We start from the raw sequence: 18,045 nt of genomic DNA, 5'->3' as shown, positions 1-18,045 counted from the left end.
CGAACATCCGGGACACCTCCCGCAGCATCGCCCTGCCTCCTGTGACTTCGTTCCACCACCACTACCTTCAGTAAGACACCAGATTATAAGACTGACCCCTTTTTTTCCTCTAAATTTGGGGTGCATCTTATAAAAACAAAAACACAGTAAACAGTTAAAAAGAGAGTTTCTGAAAACCTCAGCTGTTCTTTACTCACCCTCACCAGGTCCACTGCTGAGTTTCTTCCGCTGCTCCTGGTGCCTGTTATTGTCTGCAGTGTTACCACTGCAGCCAGTCAGTCAGATCAGATTACTCAGGCATGATGTGAGGTGCTACAGACAATTAAAGATAATGGGAGCAGCGGCAGAGACTTCGCGTCAGACCAGAGGATTGTGAAAAAAGCACAGGGTTTTTAACAACCTGCACTTGAGGGACAAGCACTGTCCAATACTGGGAAACAAACTTTTAAAGGTCTCATATACATTTATTAAAATTGGCCAAATCTGCTGATTTTGTGGAGATAGTCCCACCATCTAATGTTTATGTAGGCCCCCTGACTGCCCACCCCAATACCCCATACTCTCCACCCCCCCCCCCCCCAAAAGGAGCATAATAGTTGGAAATGACCCGACCGATGCGTTTGGCGCGGAGATCAGAAGCCGCAAGTTCATTCTAGCAGCGGCTCTCGTACAGAACACTGGAAATGTATGTGCAGCTTTCAGATTGCAGCTAATCATGAGGGGTCTCAGCAGGGGGACACCATCTGTTTATTTCCTAGAGACACCCCTAAAAATGCAAGGACTGTCTACAGCAGAGGACGCCATTCATCCCCAGTGCACATGATCTGACCATTTCCTTATATATCCATCAGTATTAACAGCGGAATGTTCGAATCTAGTTGCCATGGTTACATCAAGGGAAGTAATGTAAATATGGATAGAAAGTACAGACTCAACTGAAAACTTCAGCCATTGTCACTCTGTATGTAAATGATGGTTTCATGCCATGGGTTTTGTCTTCATACTTATAAATCAAGGTTTATTACTATTTTTACATAGGGAAAAATTAGAAAAGTTACCAACGTCGCCCGGTCATATTTCGGCTTTCGTTTTTAAAAGCCAGAATCCGATGGCTCCGCTTTTCCTCTGCAGTGGTTTTAATACATCTGTCCCTTTTCACTTCTGCCAAGAATAAAATATCTTGACCCCAAGGAAATGAAAGCTTCCTTACACTCAATAAACATTTCCTAATTAAAAGGAAGCGAACATTAAAAAATTTCCTAATGTTAACAAGTCTTTGGTTTTTTTTTCATTACTTCTTGTTTACAGGTTTTGTATTTTTTTCATTACCTAATGTTTACAGGGTTTTGTGCTTTTTATGTTACCTAGTGTTACAGGTGTTTGTGCTTTTTCTATTACCTTATGTTTACAGGTTTTTGCGCTTTTTTTCATTACTTACTGTTACAGGTGTTTGTGCTTTTTGTTACCTTATGTTTACAGGATTTTTGTGCTTTTATTCATTCCTTACTGTTTACAGGTTTTTGTGCTTTTTCTATTACCTCATGTTTACAGGTTTTTGTGCTTTTTCTATTACCTCATGTTTACAGGTTTTTGTGCTTTTTCTATTACCTTATGTTTACAGGTTTTTTTGTGCTTTTTTCATTCCTTACTGTTTACAGGTTTTTGCACTTTTTTTCATTACTTACTGTTACACATGTTTGTGCTTTTTCTATTACCTTATGTTTACAGGTTTTTGTATTACCTTATGTTTACAGGTTTTTTGTGCTTTTTTTCATTACATACTGTTGACAGGTTTTTGCGCTTTTTTCTATTACCAAATTTTTGTGCTTTTATTACCTACTGTTAACAGGTTTTTGTGCTTTTTCTATTACCTTATGTTTACAGGTTTTTCGTGCTTTTTTCATTCCTTACTGTTTACAGGTTTCTTCACTTTTTTTCATTGCTTACTGTTACAGATGTTTGTGCTTTTTCTATTACCTTATGTTTACAGGTGTTTGTATTACCTTATGTTTACAGGTTTTTTGTGCTTTTTTCATTACATACTGTTTACAGGTTTTTGCGCTTTTTTCTATTACCAAATTTTTGTGCTTTTATTACCTACTGTTAACAGGTTTTTGTGCTTTTTCTATTACCTAAGGTTTACAGGTTTTTGTGCTTTTTTCATATAACATTGCTAAAAAAAACCCCAAAATTAGTAATCTTGTAATTTTCACAATGGCGACTGAAGTTTTTTGTTAAACTCCTACTTCTCATTCCTGCACTAAGAGTTTTCAGCAGGCTCCTTATCATCAGAGGCAGGATTAGTGACAGGTAACACCTCAATACACAGCTGATAAAATAAAATCCACCAATCACAATAGGCGATGTCACAGCTGACACTGCTGCTCCTCTTCCCTTCACCATGATCTTTGCACACGCTCATTAAATGCTTCAAAACAAACGATAGGGTGGAGGCCTGATCATTGTGGCTAATGTATGAATGTTTTTTCTTGAAAAAATAGAATGCTAAGAGTTATTCGTCTCTTACCTCAGATTTCATATATGCAGCTACCCCCTTCGCTGCCCCAATGATCACATAGGGAACTCTGTCTCCGAGATTTGGGGCACTGCCTGGATCTCTTTTTCGCATTCTGTACAGATAAAACCAGACAGTACAGTCAGAAGATGGTGGTGTAAACACTATCAAACCCCATGTTTATCCAACAAGCGATGATAACTTTTTCAACTATTTAGTTTATTATTGTGAGGGTACTTTCACTTTTGTATTAATTACCTTCAGTCACAATTCGCCCTTTTGGAAAACAGCGGAATCCATAGACTTGTATGGATGACAGATTGTGCCAAAAATACCTGCGTTGCGTCCGCTGGCCGACGCTGCGTCGCTTTTTTTTTTGCTTTTTTTTTTTTTTAAATCACAGAAACTTTATTTTGTCTCTTGGTGGCCGAACGATCAGCTTTTGAGAGCGCTCAGCTGAGCGCCCGGCAGCCGGCTTTTGAGAGCGATCAGCTGAGCGCCCGGCAGCCGGCTTTTGAGAGCGCTCAGCTGATCGCCCGGCAGCAGGCTTTTGAGAGCGATCAGCTGAGCGCCTGGCGGCCGGCTTTTGAGAGCGATCAGCTGAGCGCCCGGCTTTTGAGAGCGATCAGCTGAGCGCCCGGCAGCCGGCTTTTGAGAGCGATCAGCTGAGCGCCCGGCAGCAGGCTTTTGAGAGCGATCAGCTGAGCGCCTGGCGGCCGGTTTTTGAGAGCGATCAGCTGAGCGCCCAGCGGCCGGCTTTTGAGAGCGATCAGCTGAGCGCTCGGCAGCCGGCTTTTGAGAGCGATCAGCTGAGCGCCCGGCAGCCGGCTTTGAGAGCGCTCAGCTGATCGCCCGGCAGCCGGCTTTGAGAGCGATCAGCTGTGTGCCCGGCAGCCGGCTTTTGAGAGCGATCAGCTGTGCGCCCGGCAGCCGGCTTTTGAGAGCGATCAGCTGTGCGCCCGGCAGCCGGCTTTTGAGAGCGATCAGCTGAGCGCCCGGCAGCCGGCTTTTGAGAGCGATCAGCTGATGGTTCACAATAGTCTGCCGCCGGTAAAACTGTAAAAAAAAAAGCTTTCCGTTGTTATGTAAGATCCGTTGCATCCGTTGTGCCATTATACAGTGCCTATAAGTAGTCTTCAACCCCCTGCAGATTTAGCAGGTTTGATAAGATGCAAATAAGTTAGAGCCTGCAAACTTCAAACAAGAGCAGGATTTATTAACAGATGCATAAATCTTACAAACCAACAAGATATGTTGCTCAGTTAAATTTTAATAAATTTTCAACATAAAAGTGTGGGTCAATTATTATTCAACCCCTAGGTTTAATATTTTGTGGAATAACCCTTGTTTGCAATTACAGCTAATAATCGTCTTTTATAAGACCTGATCAGGCCGGCACAGGTCTCTGGAGTTATCTTGTCCCACTCCTCCATGCAGATCTTCTCCAAGTTATCTAGGTTCTTTGGGTGTCTCATGTGGACTTTAATCTTGAGCTCCTTCCACAAGTTTTCAATTGGGTTAAGGTCAGGAGACTGAATAGGCCACTGCAACACCTTGATTTTTTCCCTCTTGAACCAGGCCTTGGTTTTCTTGGCTGTGTGCTTTGGGTCGTTGTCTTGTTGGAAGATGAAATGACGACCCATCTTAAGATCCTTGATGGAGGAGCGGAGGTTCTTGGCCAAAATCTCCAGCTAGGCCGTGCTATCCATCTTCCCATGGATGCGGACCAGATGGCCAGGCCCCTTGGCTGAGAAACAGCCCCACAGCATGATGCTGCCACCACCATGCTTGACTGTAGGGATGGTATTCTTGGGGTCGTATGCAGTGCCATCCAGTCTCCAAACGTCACGTGTGTGGTTGGCACCAAAGATCTTGATCTTGGTCTCATCAGACCAGAGAACCTTGAACCAGTCTGTCTCAGAGTCCTCCAAGTGATCATGAGCAAACTGTAGACGAGCCTTGACATGACGCTTTGAAAGTAAAGGTACCTTACGGGCTTGTCTGGAACGGAGACCATTGCGGTGGAGTATGTTACTTATGGTATTGACTGAAACCAATGTCCCCACTGCCATGAGATCTTCCCGGAGCTCCTTCCTTGTTGTCCTTGGGTTAGCCTTGACTCTTCGGACAAGCCTGGCCTCGGCACGGGTGGAAACTTTCAAAGGCTGTCCAGGCCGTGGAAGGCTAACAGTAGTTCCATAAGCCTTCCACTTCTGGATGATGCTCCCAACAGTGGAGACAGGTAGGCCCAACTCCTTGGAAAGGGTTTTGTACCCCTTGCCAGCCTTGTGACCCTCCACGATCTTGTCTCTGATGGCCTTGGAATGCTCCTTTGTCTTTCCCATGTTGACCATGTATGAGTGCTGTTCACAAGTTTGGGGAGGGTCTTAATTAGTCAGAAAAGGCTGGAAAAAGAGATAATTAATCCAAACATGTGAAGCTCATTGTTCTTTGTGCCTGAAATACTTCTTAATACTTTAGGGGAACCAAACAGAATTCTTGTGGTTTGAGGGGTTGAATAATAAATGACCCTCTGAATAAACTTTTTACAATTTAAAAAAAAAATAAAAAAAGAAATAACATTCTTTTTTGCTGCAGTGCATTTCACACTTCCAGGCTGATCTACAGTCCAAATGTCACAATGCCAAGTTAATTCCGAATGTGTAAACCTGCTAAATCCGCAGGGGGTTGAATACTACTTGTAGGCACTGTATGCAACACATCCGTTGCATCCGTCACACAACGCAATGCAACGGATGCCGTTCAACGCAAGTGTGAAACTAGAATAAGGTGTAAAGCAACTTTACAAGTAGTCTTAATTTTTAGCTTTTAAATTCTGCGTTTCCAGCGCCAATGCTGATCAATGTGTTTCCATGGTAACAGACTACATATAACCTTATGTAGTCTGATTCTGTCATTATCTGCTCCTTTCTTCCTGCTTTTAAATGTATGCTAAAAAGAACTGATCCTGGAATAATCAAACCCAAAACAACAAAAAAAAAAGTTTAAATAAAATAATTAATAAGTGGAAAATCTGAAGAAAAAAAAAAAATAATAATTTTAGTCACAACATGGCTGGCCCAGAATTGCAGGGGTGTTCTGTAACTGTTTTGACTAGTAGAGCTGCTACGTGACATAAGCAGTGGAACATATCTGAAACCATGACTTGAGTAGTGACTTCACCGGGCATTGCATTGGCTGCTCTGCCTTAGGCGGGCTTTGCACACTGCGACATCGCAGCCCGATGCTGCGATGCCGAGTGCGATAGTGCCCGCCCCCGTCGCAGCAGCGATATGTGGTGATAGCTGGCGTAGCAAACATTATCGCTACGCCAGCTTCACACACACACTCACCTGCCGTACGACGTCCCTGTGGCCGGCGGCCCGCCTCCTTGTTAAGGGGGCGGGTCGTGCGGCGTCACTGTGACGTCACACGGCAGGCGGCCAATCGGAGCGGAGGGGCGGAGATGAGCAGGATGTAAACATCCTGCCCATCTCTTTCCTTCCGCATATCCTACGGAAGCCGCAGTGAGGCCGGTAGGAGATGTTCCTCGCTCCTGCGGCTTCACACACAGCGATGTGTGCTGCCGCAGGAGCGAGCAACAACATCGGACCGTCGCGTCAGCGTAATCATGGATTACGACGACGCTGCACCGATGATACGATAACGACGCTTTTGCGCTCGTTAATCGTATCATCTAGGCTTTACACACTGCGATGTCGCATGCGATGCCGGAAGTGCGTCATTTTCAATTTGACCCCACCGACATCGCACCTGCGATGTCGCAGTGTGCAAAGCCCGCCTTACACGTGCATAGTGAGATATCTGCACATGGATACCCCAGGGAACCGGTCAACGGCTTCTGCCACCAGTCAGCGGAGCGCAGTGGTCTCCACCCACACGGAAGCCTCGGAGGTGGGAGGGAAAGGAAAGGTACATAAGGTACTTGCCATTAGGGAGGGGGCAGAGACACCTGGTCAGCCTCGGCTGGGGACTCTGCTCAGCAATGTGGAAACCATAGAAATGAACAGGAAGAGCAAACAATTTCCTTCATCTCTTAGGGGAGGCACCGCTCAACTGCAGGAGTGATGGGCTGCGAGAAGAACAGTCATCTCTGTACATTTATATATAAAAAGAGAGAAAGAGAGAAAAAAAAGAGAGAAAAAGTGTGCGAGAGAGAAAGGAGAGAAAGTGAGAGAGAAGAGAGAAAGTTGAAGAGAGAAAGAGAGAGAAGAGAAAGAGAAGAGAAAGAAGAGAAAGAGAAAGAGAGAAGAGAAAGAAGAGAAAGAGAGACAAAAACAGGTAAAGAGATAGCGAGAGAGAGAAAGAGAACAGGAGAAACAAAAAGAGAGTGAAAGATTGAGAAAGAAAGAGAGAAACGGACACAAAAAGAGAAAAAAACAGAAGCAGAAAGAAAACAGAGAGAAAGAAAAAGAACCAGAAAGAGAAACATAGAGAGAAAGAGAGATAAAAAGAAAGATCTAGCTATCGCTATATACAGTATATCCTATATAATATGTATGTATGTATATATATATATATGTATATATATATATAGATATATATAGATATAGAGAGAGAGAGAGAGAAAGAAAGAGAGGGAGGGCGAGAGAAAGAGAGAGAGAAAGAGCGAGAGAAAGAGAGAGAGAGAGAGAGAGAGAGAAAGAAAGAGATACAGTGCAGGCTCAGGAGCTGGGCCCGCTCCATATGTGGCTGCTGCTAGCTGTGTTATATGACTTATGACCACTACCATGCTCGAGTGCACAGTACTCGTTAGGATTAGTTGACAATCGGATTAACACGACTCAAGCAGACGAGTATAAAAGAAGTCAATGGGGGAACTTGAGCATTTTTCCAAGAAATCTTCCAGAAAAATGCTCGAGTCCCCCATAGACCTCCATTATACTTGAATGCTCGAGTAGTGCCTCAATGAGTACTGAACACGGTAGTGCTCGCTCATCACTAATTATGAGTCTAAACCTGGCAGTTAAACCTCTTACATGATCATGGTCAATAGCGATAGTGACATCTAATCCCTTATAGTGGTATGGTGATCTTAATGCCAATGGGTTGTCATAACAGCCCAACGACTAATTAAAGGTTGATGGAGTTTTGGCAGGACAACATAGTGCTTTACACTCTCCCGGTGATTGAACAATTCCAGGTTAAAAAAAAAAAAAGTAAAATAAAATTATTTAGATAAGTAAAACACAGAAAAGAACTGGAAAATGCCCAATTTCATGTTGGTTTCATTCTTTGCCACAATTGGTTGACTGCAGGTGAGATGATCTGGATAGAAAGTCTCCACCACCTCCGAGTGACAATATCGACCTCAGTTACTTTCACACACGCGGCCACCAGAACACACTAATTCCGAAATCAGATTTTTACTCAAGGGAGAAATATTGTACAATTACTACATCAAGTGCACATGTGGATTGTAAGTTTTCTAGCTTTCTTATATGGATATTACTTATAATAGATATACATACATATATATATGCACATATACACACACACACACACACACACACATTATATATAATGTGTGTATATGTGCATATATATATATATATATATATATATATATATATATATATATATATATATAGTACACACATATATATACACACACACACACTACAGCTCAAAAGTTTAGGGTCTCTTGGATATTTCCTTATTTTTGAAAGAGAAACATTATATTATTCAATGAAGCCAACATTAAATTAAACAGAGATACACTCTATACATTGTAATGTGGTAAATGTCTATTCTAGCTGCAAACGTCTGGTTTTGAATGCAATATCTACATGGGTGTATAGAGGACCATTTCCAACAACCACCACTCCACTGTTCTAATGGTACATTGTGTTTGCTAACCGTGTTAGAAAGCTAATGGATGTTTAGAAATCCCTTGAAAAAACCTTGTGCAAGTATGTTAGCACAGCTGAAAACAGTTTTGCTGATTAGAGAAGCTATAAACTGACCTTCCTTTTGCGCTAGTTGAGAACTGGAGCATTACATTTGTTGGTTAAATTAAACTCTCAAAATGGCCATAAAAAAAGAGAACTTATGTGAAACTCGACAGTCTATTCTTGTTCTTAGAAATGAAGGATATTCCATGTGAGAAATTGCCAAGAAACTGAAGATTTCCTACAGCAGTGTGTACTACTCCCTTCAGAGGAGAGCACAAACAGGCTCTAACCAGAGTAGAAAGAGCAGTGGGAGGCCGCGCTGCACAACTGAGCAACAAGACAAGTACATTAGAGTCTCTAGTGTGAGAAATCGACGCCTCACAGGTCCTCAACTGGCAGCTTCATTAAATAATACCCGCAAAACGCCAGTGTCAACGTCTACAGTGAAGAGGCGACTCCGGGATGCCGGCCTTCAGGGCAGAGTGGAAAAGAAAAGCCTTATCTGAGACTGGCTAATAAAAGGAAAAGATTAATATGGGCAAAAGAACACAGACATCGGACAGAGGAAGATTGAAAAAAGTGTTATGGACAGACGAATCAAAGTATGAGGTGTTTGGATCACACAGAAGAACATTTGTGAAACGCAGAAGTATTGAAAAGATGCTGGAAAAGTGCCTGACGCCATCTGTCAAGCATGGTGGAGGTAATGTGATGGTCTGGGGTTGTTTTGGTGCTGGTAAAGTGGGGGATTGTACAATGTAGAAAGTGATTTTGAATAAGGAAGGCTATCACTCCATTTTGCAACGTCATACCCTGTGGACAGCGCTTGATTGGAGGCAATTTCATCCTACAACAGGACAATGACCCAAAGCACACCTCCAAATTATGCATGAACTATGTAGGGAAGAAGCCGGCAGCTGGTATTCTATCTGTAATGGAGTGGCCAGCCCACTCACCAGATCTCAACCCTATAGAGCTGTTGTGGGAGCAGCTTGACCGTATGGTGCCAAACAGTGCCCATCAATCCAATCCAACTTGTGGAGGGGGAAACATGGGGTGAAATATCTCCAGATTACCCCCGCAAATTAACAGCTAGAATGCCAAAGCTCTGCAAAGCTGGAATTGCTGCAGAGGAGCATTCTGTGCTGAAAGCAAAGTGTGAAGAGAAAATTATTATTTCAAGTAAAAATCATTTCTAACCTCGTCACTGTCTGGACGATATTCTCTATTCATTATGCAACTCATTTGATAAATAAAAGTGTGATTTTTCATGAAAAAAGACAAAATTGTCCGGATGACCCCAAACTTTTGAACTGTAGTGGATATGTGTACAATATATATATATTATATACACACATACACACACATACATACATACATACATATATATATATATATATATATATATTATACACACACACATTATATATATATATATATATATATATATATATATACACACATATATATACACATATATATATATATACACATATAGTGCGAACACATAAGGTCAGATCTCCAATGTTCATAGATTTATCTCTTAAAAGGTGTATAGTTTATGGGATGACCCCCTGTACGACTACAATTTCGTTTCAGAAAACCCCTGTTCGCCAGCTGTAATTTGTTTTATAAAAACAAAAACTGTGCTTTACTCATCCTCCCCAGGTCTAGCGTGGAGTCTACGCTGCTGCTCCCGGGACTGTTGTTTTTCACATCAAAGTTACGGAAACCAAGCTTTTAGTGGCTTGTGTTGTCAACTTGGGTAGAGCTGCTGAGCTCAGTGATTGGCAGCAGAGACTTAGGGGTACTTTGCACATTGCGATATCGCTACTGCGATCTCGTCGGGATCAAATCGAAAGTGACGCACATCCGGTGCCGGTAATGACGTTGCAACCTGTAAAGCCTAGATGCGCCGATAAACGATCGCAAAAGCGTCGTAAATCGGTGATCTGTGTAGTGTCGGACACTTCCATAATGTCGCACCAATAGGAGATACAATGTTGCTCCTCGTTCCTGCAGCATCACACATCGCTGTGTATGAAGCCGCAGGAGCGAGGAACATCTCCTACCTGCCTCCACCAGCTATGCGGAAGGAAGGAGGTGGGCGGGATGTTTACATCCCGCTCATTTCCGCCCCTCCGCTTCGATTGGCCGCCTGCCGTGTGATGTCGCTGTGACGCCGCATGACCCGCCCCCTTAGGAAGGAGGCGGCCAGAGCGACGTCACAGGGCAGGTAAGTGCGTATGAAGCTGCCGTAGCGATAATGTTCGCTACGGCAGCTATTACTAGATATCGCATGTGCGACGGGGGCGGGGACTATCGCGCTCGGCATCGCTAGCCGATGCTAGCGATGTCGCAGCGTGCAAAGTACCACTTAGTCCTGGACCAGGGGAGGGTGAGAAATTTAAATGTAAACTGGACTATTTTTGCTATAGACTTTTTAGCTTCCCACATGTTGCCCTTACGGTGTCTACAGAGGACGTCCGCAGTAACTACTGCCATCTACTGGTCAGCGTGTCATGAAGTTTAAGGGAAAACTAATTGGATTGCAATATTTCATGCCGAGTGGACAAGTAGATAGTTGTGAGATCGGTGCCTGGAAGAAATGACAGCTCTTCCTAAACAGGAAGACAGTTGGTTTTCTAATAACTTGTCTAAAAAAAAAAAAAAAGTGTAAAAAACTGCTGAGTTCACAAGTAACAGAAGATGGGAGTTGGGCAATGGGTGTCCGGCACCCTGCGGGTCGCAGGAAGCCAGTGTCATATTTTTTTCACACTATTTCTCCCCACCTCCTCCCTTCCACACACAGCTGCTCAGGGTGGGACAAGCTATTTTTGAATTTCCCCTCAGTCACGGATCAGCGCCACAAGCTGCCCTCTGATTTTTTTTTTTTTTTAGTGAAAGGAGGTGGAAGATTACAGCTCTTCAGTGACAGCGGAAACTTCAGGTTCTGTAAACATGAAATATACGGCGTACAGTGTTCATCTCCGGATTCCATGTTCCATTGTCACAGTCTGCGTTACATGCAGGAGGGAAGGTGGAGGAGCCACATTATAGCTGCTAATAACGATATAAGACCTCCCCGTGTGGTGTCTTACCTCCCCAGCAGCTCCAATGATATAAGACCCTCCTCCCTCCCCGTGTGGTGTCTTACCTCCCCAGCAGCTCCAATGATATAAGACCCTCCTCCCTCCCCGTGTGGTGTCTTACCTCCCCAGCAGCTCCAATGATATAAGACCCTCCTCCCTCCCCGTGTGGTGTCTTACCTCCCCAGCAGCTCCAATGATATAAGACCCTCCTCCCTCCCAGTGTGGTGTCTTACCTCCCCAGCAGCTCCAATGATATAAGACCCTCCTCCCTCCCCATGTGGTGTCTTACCTCCCCAGCAGCTCTAATGATATAAGATCCTCTCCCTCCCCATGTGGTGTCTTACCTCCCCAGCAGCTGCAATGATATAAGATCCTCCCCCTCCCCGTGTGGTGTCTTACCTCCCCAGCAGCTGCAATGATATAAGATCCTCCCCCTCCCCGTGTGGTGTCTTACCTCTCCGCCAGCTCCAATGATATAAGACCCTCCTCCCTCCCCGTGTGGTGTCTTACCTCCCCAGCAGCTCCAATGATATAAGACCCTCCTCCCTCCCCGTGTAGTGTCTTACCTCCCCATGATATAAGACCCTCCTCCCTCCCCATGTGGTGTCTTACCTCCCCAGCAGCTCCAATGATATAAGATCCTCCCCCTCCCCGTGTGGTGTCTTACCTCTCCGCCAGCTCCAATGATATAAGACCCTCCTCCCTCCCCGTGTGGTGTCTTACCTCCCCAGCAGCTCCAATGATATAAGACCCTCCCTCCCTCCCCGTGTAGTGTCTTACCTCCCCATGATATAAGACCCTCCTCCCTCCCCATGTGGTGTCTTACCTCTCTGCCAGCTCCAATGATATAAGATCCTCCCCCTCCCCATGTAGTGTCTTACCTCTCCGCCAGCTCCAATGATATAAGATCCTCCCCCTCCCCATGTAGTGTCTTACCTCTCCGCCAGCTCCAATGATAAAAGACCTCCCCGTGTGGTGTCTTACCTCCCCAGCAGCTCCAATGGTATAAGACCCTCCTCCCTCCCCATGTGGTGTCTTCACTCCCCGGCAGCTCCAGCGATATAAGACCCTCCCCATGTGGTGTCTTACCTCTCTGCCAGCTCCAAAGATATAAGACCCTCCCTCCCCGTGTGGTGTCTTACCTCTCTGCCAGCTGCAAACACCCCCCTCCTCTTGTGGTGTCTTACTTCTCTGCCTGCTCCCAACAATATAAAACATCCCCTCGTGTGATTTCTTACTTCCTTGCCAGCTTCAACGATATACGACACCCTCTTCCCCCTGTGTTGTTTTACTCTCCGCCAGCACCAACGATATAAGACACACCCCCTCCCAGTGTAGTGTCTTACCTCTCCGCCAGCTCCAACAATATAAGACCCTCCACCCCCCCCATGTGATGTTTTACCTCCCCGCGCAGCTCTAACGATATAACGTCCCCCTCCCCGTGTGGTGTCTTACCTCTCCGCCAGCTCAACGATATAAGACCCTCCCCCCCTCCCTGTGTGGTGTGTTACCTCTACACCAGCTCCAACAATATAAACCCCCCCCCCTCCAGTGTGGTGTCTACTTTCTCTGCCAGCTCCAGCGATATAAGACCCTCCCCGTGTGGTCTCTTACCTCTCCGCCAGCTCCAACGATGTAAGACACCCCCCTCCCCATGTGGTGTCTTACCTCTCCGCCAGCTCCACGTGAGCCTGTTTTCCGGCGTACTCATCGGCAGTACGTGTCAGCTCCTTGGTGATCACACCAGTTGTGAGATGTCTATACGATTGCAGAGCAAATCTGAGATCACGTCCTTGGCGTGATCTACAGCTCCCATTGGATCTCTGCAAGTTTTAAGATATAAAAATAACATCAGAAAGCAACTAAAATACTTGTAAAGATTAATGTCAGCCACACTTGCCAATATCGATGTGCTCGCCATCACTCTAACGAGGGCACCGTCGAAGTGGATCTTAATCTGGCACAATTTTGGACTCTCGACTGCTTTGTTCCCCTGGAGTTAAGCTGTTGCTATCATGTGTCTGGCAATGGCTTTCTCATAAAGAACACAGAAGTGTTCAGCAGAACGAACGTTCCTGTGTATGGGAGAGACGGCCGAGATGGCAGTTGCATGAAACTTTTTTTGTGATGCTTATGGCAAATGAAATGTATACTATACTTCTTCTTGATGCCTATGGCAAATGAAATGTGTGCAAAAAATCAAATACACATTTGAAAACACATTTGAGTTGCAGTCGAAAAAGGTCACAATACAACAGCACAGGAAAGTGATGCCTGTGGCAAATTAAATGTATGCTTCTTGATGCCTATGGCAACCGAAATGTGTGCTTCTTGATGCCTATGGCAAATTAAATGTCTGCAAAAAGAAAAATCAAACACATTTGAAAACATTTGTGTCTCTGTGTTGCAGTCGAAGGAGGTCACAATACAATAGAACAGGAAAGTGATGCCTGTGGCAACCAAAATGTGTGCTTCTTGATGCCTATGGCAAATGAAATGTGTGCAAAAAAATCAAACACATTTGAAAACATTTGTGACTCTGTGTTGCAGTCGAAGGAGGTCACAATACAACAACACGGGAAATCATTGTGATGTAGCAATTTGATGGTGTGATATGTCGTCGTGTAGCTCTTGCATAAATAAAAGTTCCTTTTTTTTATTCTTGCCTATATACTTAAACAGCATGTATACTTTTGAAACCAATTTTATCACAACAAAACATCAAAAATAAAGTATTACGCAAGTTTGTGATTAGTCTTGATTATAAATATCCTACCTTTTTTTGTACACAGCTCCTATGCAAAGTTATGTGTCACTATAGGTAGAAACTACTGACAAACCCTATGTGGTATGTGTTACTCTATGTCAGGGGTGGGGAACCTTGCCGGGGGCCATTTGGAATTTCCTACTAACCTTTGGGGCCGCACAACATTATCAACCTGAAAAATAACCCTGCTATATTTGGTCAAACGATTAACTCACCCCTATTGTGGTGGCCGGAGCTGCTTCTCTTTGGTGCGATTGTAATGTTCGGTGATATTGATCATCTTGTTTCTCACAGCTGCTTTTCCAGGTTTGTCTCTGTCTGGAGATGCTGGGGTAATACACATTACAGGAGGGGCCAGGGCGCATAAATTACAGGAGACACTGGGAGTACACATCACAGGAGGGGCTGGGGCATATACATCACAGGAGGGGGCTGGGGCATATACATCACAGGAGGGGCTGGGGCATATACATCACAGGAGGGGCTGAGGCATATACATCACAGAAGGGGCTGGGGCATATACATCACAGGAGGGGCTGGGGCATATACATCACAGGGAGGGGCTGGGGCATATACATCACAGGAGGAGCTGGGGCATATACATCACAGGAGGTGCTGGGGCATATACATCAGTAGGGGGCATGGACAGCCTGGCGGTGGCACAGACATGACTGGGGACACGCACAGCACTGGGTGGCAGCACGCACTGCACTGGGTGGCAGCACGCACTGCACTGGGTGCAGCACGCACTGCACTGGGTGGCAGCACGCACTGCACTGGGTGGCAGCACGCACTGCACTGGGTGGCAGCATTAGGGAGACAGACAGGTCTGGGGGAACATAGACATCAATAGGAGAGCACGGACTGGGGAGCATAGAAAGCAGTGGGAGGGTACAGACAGCAGTAGCGAGTTAAGAGCACTGAGGGGTGGCACACAGCACTGGGGAGCATGGACAGCATATGGGGGGCACAGGCAGCACTCACCGTGGCATGGACAGCACTGGTGGCAGCATGGACAGCATTAGGTGGTGCGGACAGCACTGGTGGGGGGGCATAGACATCACCCAGGGGGTACAGACAGCACTAGGGGGAGCACGGACAGCAGTGAGGGGTTACACCGCGCTGAAGGGGTACACAGCACTGGGGTGTACACAGCATTAGGGGGTACACACAGCACTAGGGGGTACACACAGCACCTGGGGGTACACAGCACTGGGGGGTACACACTGTACTAGGAGGTACACAGCATGAGGTGGGTACACACAGCACGAGGGGGTACACAGCACGAGGGGGTACACAGCACGAGGGGGTACACAGCACGAGGGGGTACACAGCACGAGGGGGTACACAGCACGAGGGGGTACACACAGCATTAAGGGGTACACAGCATTACGGGGTACACACAGCATTAAGGGGTACACACAGCATTAGGGGGTACTCACTGTACTAGGGGGTACTCGCTGCACTAGGTGGTACACACTGCACTAGGGGGCACATAGCACGAGGGGGTACACACAGCACTGGGGTGTACACAGCACTAGGGGGTACACACAGCACCTGGGGGTACACAGCACTGGGGGTACACACTGTACTAGGAGGTACACAGCATGAGGGGGTACACACAGCACGAGGGGGTACACACAGCACGAGGGGGTACACACAGCACGAGGGGGTACACAGCACGAGGGGGTACACAGCACGAGGGGGTACACAGCATGAGGGGGTACACACAGCATTAAGGGGTACACACAGCATTAGGGGGTACACACAGCATTAGGGGGTACTCACTGTACTAGGGGTACACACTGTACTAGGGGGTACACACTGCACTAGGGGGTACATACAGCACAAGGGGGTACACACAGCATTGGGGGGTACATACAGCACGAGGGGGTACACAGCACGAGGGGGTACACAGCACGAGGGGGTACACACAGCATTGGGGGGTACATACAGCATTGGGGGGTACACACAGTACGAGGGTGTACACAGCACTGAGCGGGGGGGGGGGGCAGCGATGGGTTGAGTACTCGCAGTGAGGGGGAGGGAGAGTCACACACACACACAGCACAGTTTCGGGAGGCTGGTAAACCTGCTGCAGCTCTTCTGTGTTCTGTGTGACTTTATCGCAGCTTGCTGCTTACCCGCCCACCAGAGCACACAGGCCGGGGATAAGCCTAGAATGTATGGGCTGCAGTCAGGTCCTGGAAGTCAGGATCTGGAGAGAGCCCGTACATTCTAGCATCTACCCACAGGGCATCAGGCTGTGGGATTTAAAGGGCCGGCAGCCGGGAAAAGCGCGGCTGCCACCAAAGCACAATGGTCCCCGGGAATGTGCCCGGGGGCCGCATAAAAAGTCGTCACGGGCCGTATACGGCCCGCGGGCCGGAGGTTCCCCACCCCTGCTCTATGTGGTATGAGTTACCCTATGTGGTATCTGTTATTTCAAGCTAATTGCCCCATAGTAGAGGGGTGAAGTAACAGATGAATGTAGGATTGTGGTGCATAGTGAGCTTTCATACAGACCAAGGGCAGCAAATGTATCTTACAGGCCTGGAAGTATTAGAGTTAAAGGGGTTGTCCGGTGACAGCTTACTGATCTGAGGGAATCTGAGTGCTGGTACCCGCACTCATCAGCAGAGAGGGGCACTTTTATACCCATTACAAAATGAAACGACAAGTCAGATGCCCGTACGCTACTCCATACAGCCTCTATGGGGAAAATGTTGAGAGCAGCGCTCGGCAGCCCTTTCTTTATCGTTCCTTATGGGAGACCCAGACCATGGGGTGTATAGCTAGCGACCTCCGGAGGACACACAAAGCACTACACTCAAACGTGTAGCTCCTCCCTCCGGGCTATATACACCCCCTGGATGACAATCTACCCAGTTCAACGCTTTGTGTTCCAGGAGGATCACACACACTTTTATTTCCTCATATTTTTTCAATTTTATTTTAATGTTTTAAAGATTTGGAAGAAAAGCGGGTCCAGTCTGGACTCCCGGCATGTCCCTTCACGCTCCACTCTGCGGGGTGCTGTTAAGGTTGATTTTAATAAGGCTGGAGCCTTTACATGCCGAGCTCCTTCGCATCCTCTGTCGAGGCTCTGTTTGAAGTGGGAGCCTCCACGGTCCTCTCTGCTTGCAGGAGGCCGGCTCCATCCACAGCCCTGTCTGGTCCCTGCTGGAAGGAGCGTTAACCCCCATTCAGGGACATGGCCCTGCGTCTCAAAGCTAAGTATTGAGACGTTTTTTCAGGGGTCCCGGGTACTTTTATTATGGGGGCAGTATGTGCTTTAGCGTTACTGTTAATTTCGGCCGGTTCTGGGAATTTCCCATGAGAACCGCGCCGACGGTGCCTGCTCGTCGGCCGCACTTTAAAATCTAGGCCCCGGCTTCAGTTTGGGCCTAGTTTCGTTTTTGGCTTCTTCTGTATGTTTTGCATACAGCGACGCCCACCGCCCGGCCAGCAGAGCGGAGGGCACTCCCCTCTGGGGGGATGTCCCCTCCTCTGTCTACCCCCCTGTGTCTCTCTGGCCTCTGTTTTTTCCCGCTCCTGGGCTTATACACGCCCCCCTCCTTCTCCCACCGCCATTTTCTCAGCGTTTTTATCACTGAGAAGCGCTGGATGCTACTGCTGCATACTTTTTGGAAGCTGTCACTTTACAGGGGAGCGGTGAAATCCAGAGGACACACAGAGAACAGGGCTGGTAAGCCACAACCTATGGTTGTGGATTTTTATACACTCAGGCTTTCT

General features: G+C 46.6%; 1 protein-coding gene across 1 annotated transcript in view; it reads right to left on the bottom strand.

Moving 5' to 3' along the window:
• POLD1 (DNA polymerase delta 1, catalytic subunit) overlaps positions 1-18,045 on the bottom strand; it is a 181,564-nt gene that overhangs the window by 31,940 nt on the left and 131,579 nt on the right. Inside the window, 3 exon segments of the mRNA XM_075328482.1 lie at positions 2,528-2,630; positions 13,191-13,264; positions 13,267-13,345. Of these exon segments, the coding sequence (XP_075184597.1) occupies positions 2,528-2,630; positions 13,191-13,264; positions 13,267-13,345 (256 nt within the window).

The sequence above is a fragment of the Anomaloglossus baeobatrachus genome, chromosome 11 (genome assembly GCF_048569485.1).
Source record: "Anomaloglossus baeobatrachus isolate aAnoBae1 chromosome 11, aAnoBae1.hap1, whole genome shotgun sequence".
Lineage (NCBI taxonomy): Eukaryota > Metazoa > Chordata > Amphibia > Anura > Aromobatidae > Anomaloglossus > Anomaloglossus baeobatrachus.
The sequence above is the reverse complement of the archived record's forward strand: the minus strand, read 5'-3'. Positions and strand labels throughout refer to the sequence as shown.